This window comes from Scomber japonicus, chromosome 6 (assembly GCF_027409825.1).
Source record: "Scomber japonicus isolate fScoJap1 chromosome 6, fScoJap1.pri, whole genome shotgun sequence".
Taxonomy (NCBI): domain Eukaryota; kingdom Metazoa; phylum Chordata; class Actinopteri; order Scombriformes; family Scombridae; genus Scomber; species Scomber japonicus.
In genome coordinates, this window is record NC_070583.1 from 25202316 (window position 1) to 25208551 (window position 6236).

General features: G+C 38.5%; 1 protein-coding gene across 1 annotated transcript; it reads right to left on the bottom strand.

Annotated features, from left to right (window-relative positions):
• Window positions 1–2644: 2644 nt before the first annotated feature.
• LOC128359783 (extracellular calcium-sensing receptor-like) lies at window positions 2645–5816 on the bottom strand. The gene is made up of 6 exons (XM_053320105.1): window positions 5728–5816; window positions 5318–5600; window positions 4636–5208; window positions 4122–4244; window positions 3759–3882; window positions 2645–3537 (listed from the first exon to the last, which is right to left on the bottom strand). The coding sequence occupies exons 1-6, from the start codon at window positions 5814–5816 to the stop codon at window positions 2645–2647; spliced, it is 2085 nt and encodes a 694-aa protein (XP_053176080.1).
• Window positions 5817–6236: the final 420 nt, after the last annotated feature.

The window sequence follows — 6236 nt, forward strand, 5'->3', positions numbered from 1 at the left end:
AGGGTTCTTTTCTTTTCTTTTTAAATAATGTTGCCATTGTACTGGATAAAGCATGCTTTTACTTCACAAACTTTCTGTGGCCTAATTATGAGGCCTAATTATTAGGACAAAACACCTACATTTAAGCTAATTTTACATGGGGTCAGACCTATGTTCCCACAGCCCTATGTTCCCCCATTCCTAAGAAATGTTCCTCCAATCAAAATTAGGTCCTATATTCCCACAGCCCTATATTCCCCCATTCCGAAGACATTTTCCTCCCATCAAAATCAGGCCCTATGTTTCCTCAGGCCTACATTTCCACAGCATGGGTATGGCCATTCCCTAATGCACATAACTTGTTGTTGTTTTTCACCTGTGACAATGCTTGAAAGACATGTGAAATTGTTTATTTTATTATTTAACTGGGGGATCATAGGTCTGTGGGACCATAGGGCTGTGGGACCATATACATGCTCCCTTTTACATCACTGATAGATATCTGACTTCAATAACATTATGAGTCATAAAGTGTAACAATAACAAGCATGTCCAGACATGTTCATCACTTTTCTGTCTATGCTTGGAGCTTGTTTCTGTAAAGTGTTGTCTTTATTGTTTTGTGTCTGAGTCTGCAGCACGTTTTCTAAATGCTGTGCATGTGTTGTCAAATCGATGAAAATGTTTTCTTTCTGCTTTTTGGTTTGTTTTCTTAAGATGTAGTGTGGCTCTCAGAACAAACTGTTCTATAATGATGCAAATATTGACTGTATGTTGCTGCCATGGATGTATATACAGGAGTTAAATAGGGTGCTGCTGCTCAGCTTTTTCCCAGTGGGCACAGTTCAGCGAAAAATCGCCCTACATCCCAAGGAGCATTTTCCCCATAGACCACCATTGTAAAAGAGGTGTATCTAAAACTGTTGTCAAGACACATTGAACAGCAAACAGAGTCAATTATGATTCTTTATATTATATCTTTTATCCATAGAGGCATTGTATTTGTAAAACTTTCCTCAAGCCGAGAAAAGTAAAAAATTAAGAAAAGTTAAAAAACCTGTGAGGCTGGAAGCTAGGAACTTCTTTTTTTGGGTGGAAGTGCCAGCTGAGCAACTTTTATTAGGCTGAATGTGCCATCTTTTGTCTGGTATCCAGCTCTTATAATACATCCATAGTTGCTGCTAAATAGCATAAAACATTTTAATTGGAAAATTCTGTAAACACACATAACATTGAGTTTACAGTCCTTTACAAAATATCCCTTTAAACTATCAGCATAGAGCACTGTGTTATCCGCATATCTGTATTATTTAATTTCAAAAGTGTATTTGTTTATTTGTTATACTAAATGATGATAATAAACACCCAAAGACAATGACATAGCTTTTTAATTAGGCCCCGAGCACTTTGCAGGGCAAAGGCCTTATGTGTCTGAAAACTGGGTTTCTGAAATTGTTCAGGTGGTAGCTTGGAGTTTCCACTCAAAGTGAGACCAAAATCACTACATGCCAAATGGTTTGGCATCCCCCACTGCAGGCCATACTGTTTTCAATTAAGCTCAGTTATGTTCTGTTAAAGAAATATTTATTTCATTCTGCAGGACAGATTTCTGTTATTTTTCACCAAAAAATAACAAATAATAATAATTGAATAATACTTTGTTTTCCATGTATTCGTATCACTCAAAAACATACATCGAATTAAATTCAGATTCGAGTCACATCGTTCGTTTCACACACACAAAAAAAAAATTCTCCAAGCCAGGAGGAGGAAACGCAGTCAGGTCAGCCGGCCCTGCCAATTAAGTGTCCTTTATTTATTTTTCAGGGAGTTGGCAACCCTAGCCTAAAGTAAGACCAAAATCGCTTGAAGCCAAGGGGTTTGGCATGGGTCTGTGGGGCCTGTGCCTTTGGTCGACAAAATCTTGGATCAAGGGCTGACTTTCAATAGATCGCAGTGCATAGCAGGGGGGCGACCATTGTCCGGCCGCACCCCAGCCCTGTCACAAACGGCTCAACTCAGCAACCGCAGCCGGCTATCTGGGACCAATCGAAGATCCAACCTAACCATGAAGTCAGCCATTTTTATTCGACTTTTGATTTTATCGCCATTTGCTGTGATTTTTAAAGACTTAATCTGACCAATTTCAAATGTACTCAGTGTCATCTTAAGACATTGGAAATGAAAACTTATCAAAGTATTTCACCAGGGCAGCAAGGGCCTGGGCTGCAATGGCCTGGTCATCACTGCTTGCAGCTTTCATTTTTATTATTTTAGTTATATATTTGCTCATAATTAATACATTTAATTGATTACATTGTGTCCCCAAAAATCAATATTGTGAGACAGGAATAACATTTTACTGCAGGCATTATAGAAAACACAAGACAACTGCTTTGAAAAAAGTTCATGATTTGTTAAATAAAATCACTGAAACAGATTCAGCAATATGCTATCCAAAATTATCTGTCATCATTTACAAGAAAATTATACATGAATATAAATGTATTAATATCATGTAATTTTGTACATCCATGATTTGTGACTATATACATCTGGGTTAGAGAAAATGTTACATCTTGCTCCACTCGCATACTCTATTACAGTGCATTACATAAAAGTTAGCAGGATCAGTGGCATCAATTAAGAGATGATTGTCCTTTGTTTAGATTTTTCCCATGACATGCTTCTTGGTGTTTTTCTCTGGCTTTATTAATATTATGTAACATTTAGGTGCAAAAATGCAAATTAATAAACCATATGCTGAAGACAAAATTGCAAATATCTCCACAGCTACAGTGAACTTTCCAGGAGAACTGACATATGCTGGGATAAAGGTGATCCAGACTGCACAGAATATCAGCATGCTGAAAGTGATAAATTTGGCTTCATTAAAATTATCAGGCAACTTTCTCGCTAGAAATGCCAGGACCAAACATATTATTGCAAGAATCCCTATGTACCCCAGTACTGCATAGAAAGCAGCCTCAGAGCCAGTGTTGCATTCTAAAACTATCTTCTTATTGCTGTATCTGAAAACCATGTCTGGGAAGGGCGGGTGTAACTTTAGCCACAACACACAAATTAGTATCTGAATCAAAGTGCATGAACAAACTATGATCCTTTGCTGAACAGGACCAAACTTTCCTGCAACTTTGCTGCCAGGAAACGAGGCTTTGAAAGCTGTTACGACAACAATCGTTTTTCCTAAGATGCATGAAATACTAAGTGCAAATGTCACTCCAAAAGCTGTGTGGCGCAGCATGCAAGTCCAGACTGTGGGTCTGCCGATAAAAGTGAGGGGACAGAGAAAACACAAAGAAAGAGAAAACAATAAAAAACAGCTCAGCTCAGCGTTGCTGGCCTTTATCACAGGGGTATCTCTGCAGCGGATAAAGATGGTCATCGTGGCCAGTGACAGAGTGGCTCCTAACAGGGACACAACTGTGAGAGCTATTCCCATTGGCTCAGAATATGTCAGGAACTCAATAGTTTTAGGAATGCACTCATCTTTCTTGTCATTGGACCAGTATTCCTGTGGACAGGGTATGCAATCTGCTGCACCTGTTAAACATGAACTGAAAGTATGAGTTCTACATCTGGATGTCACATTTGCAGGAAATATATATCTTCAAATGCAATTAAAAAGCAATACTGAATGTATTTAAACTAACACTGATATTTTTAATATGGAAAGAAACATATTATACAAATTAAATGCATGTGATGACACTGGATTGTGCATTTTTGGTTTAGTGTGGCACACATTCAGTCTGTACCTGTTGAATTGGCTATAGTTCCATCAGCACATGGGATGCAGTCAAAACAGCAGGTGGGTTTTCCCTTAATTTGGGCTTTCCTTGTTCCAATAGGACAAACATTTGAGCAAACTGATTTTGGAACCTGAGAAATAAAGAAATAACACCTTATTCAGTGCAATTATAGTGCAACCTGAAACATGTCATATTGACATTAATGTTTCTGCAAGACAAACAGTTGATAAAATTACAAGCTTGGATCATGGAAAAAGTCTTCCTGATTACCATTTTGCCTGTTCTCCACACTATCTCTTCCTCCTGGATACTGAGCTCATAATCACCGTTAGCAGCAGACTCAAAATGACCCAATGCCACATGTTGCACCTGCCCATCTCTCAGCTGCCAGTTAATAATTTCATAAGAAGCAGGAGGGTCACCATTTTCATCAAAAAATACATTATCCCCAAACTGATTCCTAAAATTCACCCTTTGAATCTGATCAGTGACCTGAGAAAATGAGAATAATATATTAACTGTTAGACATTTTTACATTTTTATTCATATTAACAAGAGTCTTTCTATTTGGGAAAATAAACATTTTATTCACACTTATATGTTGCTAACAATTACTTGCAGTATTTCCCACCTCTTTTGGATGAATTTCTGATATGTTCAAACATGGGCCCACTGTTTTTTTCTCAGCTGGTTGGCAAAATACCAGCTGGTGAAGAGCATGTGCAATTGCATATGCTGCTTTATACACATTATAAGAAACTCTGAGCTGTGTGACATTGAAGAAAACATTCTGGGAATTTGTTAATGTCTCATTGCCTGTGCATATTGCATTTGTTGCCTCTGTGTCTGTGTGTTCCCCAGGCAAAGCAGGTCTACAGCCCACCATAATCTCCCAGAAATCCCTCACAAATGCTGCAGCTGGATCAGTGTAAGGGCTAATGCCTGTAAGGAATGGTTTTAGGTTTGGAATAGCCATCTTCTTCACCACAAATCCAAGGGCTCCTCCAAAGGCTTTGTAGGTTTCTGGAGTGGAGGGTCGAGTAGCTGTTATCCAGGCCTCACTGCCAATCCACTGAATTCCTGTAATGTTCTGTTTCACAATCTCTTTCATCAAAGGATAAAGGTCACCCTCAGGAACAAAAGCAAGAATTACTTCAACCGTTGACTGCTTAATCATTTCCACAACATCTAGTATTTTATCCATAGTGTATGTCCGTAGAATTGTCCCAACAAATGCAATACAAACACCAAGCTTTTTAACCTCTTCAGTAAAAGCCAGGATCCCATTCCGCCCATAATCATTGTCTGATTGTATGGCTCCAATCCACTCCCATCCAAAACGTTTGACCAGTGCAGCCAGAGCTTTTGCCTGGAAATAGTCACTGGGGATTGTTCTAAAAAATGTAGGATATTTAGCTCTATTACTCAGACAGGCACATGTTGAGAAGTAGCTTACCTGTAAGACAAAAACACCAGTTGAGGTTTTACACAAGTACACACCAAGCACGTGAAAATCATCAAATCATCAAACAATGCAATAAAACAGCTAAACAATCTCTCACAACTGGCAGATGAAATGGTCCAAGGGTTCCAGCCACAGCCAAAGACTGAGAAGATCCGGATTCAGCTATGAGGGCAGATATTGCTGGAGGGCAAGAGGAAGTTGACTCTGTCTCCTCTGGTCTACTAGCCAGAGTTAATGCAGCACGCAAAGTATTTGTTGGAGATGCACAAGAGTTAAGGATCCTGTAGCCAAGTGATATGTTTGGAAGGAGAGTTGGATCTTTGTTAATTTCTTCAATTGCAAATATCATCACTTGTGTCCATCGAAACGCTCGTAGGTCAAATCTAAAAAGGTTTTGAAATAGGTTGTATAACAAGAAAGATGCTACATGTACAGATGAGATTAAGATTTTAAGATACTATTAGAGGAGGAAATATAAAGCATGAAAAATTCACATCTGTTTAAACTTACCCTATGCACTTAATTCCAGGTGGGTCCCTATCAAATGTAGAAGTGCTGCTTATCTCCTTGTTGAAAACTGGGAAAATCCCCCCAATCATTATGTCTCCCTGCTTGAACAAACTTGGCATATCAAACCTGCCAAGGCGTTCACAGCCAGAAGCTGTGTTCAAGTAGATAAACAAATATAAGAGAACAGATCTCTTCAACTCATGCATGTTTGCTCTGCATTTTTTTCTGCGAGACATGGACACTGCTTTTATAACAACTGTGTCAGATGCAGGGAAAAGTGTTCCCTTCATAAATGGTTGATTTATTTCCCACAGGGCACAGCAATTTTAAATTGGTAGGATGATTGCTACATTCAGTGGACACATATAATATACAAATAATAACACAAATAATATACACACATAATATGCAAAAGGTGTCACATTTTTTGAGGATGTCAAATAAAGCAATGGCAAAAAATGGTTAGTGAGGTACAGCAGTGCAAGCAGGTAAATATTGCAGTTATAATA

Excerpts from the sequence above, each read along its gene's own strand:
- LOC128359783 (XM_053320105.1), bottom strand. The coding sequence starts at position 5,816 with ATGATTGGGGGGATTTTCCCAGTTTTCAACAAGGAGATAAGCAGCACT. Across the intron at positions 5,601-5,727 it reads CCTGGAATTAAGTGCATAGG|ATTTGACCTACGAGCGTTTC; the intron begins GTAAGTTTAAAC and ends AAACCTTTTTAG. Across the intron at positions 3,883-4,121 it reads GGCAGCTGAGAGATGGGCAG|GTTCCAAAATCAGTTTGCTC; the intron begins GTGCAACATGTG and ends TTTATTTCTCAG.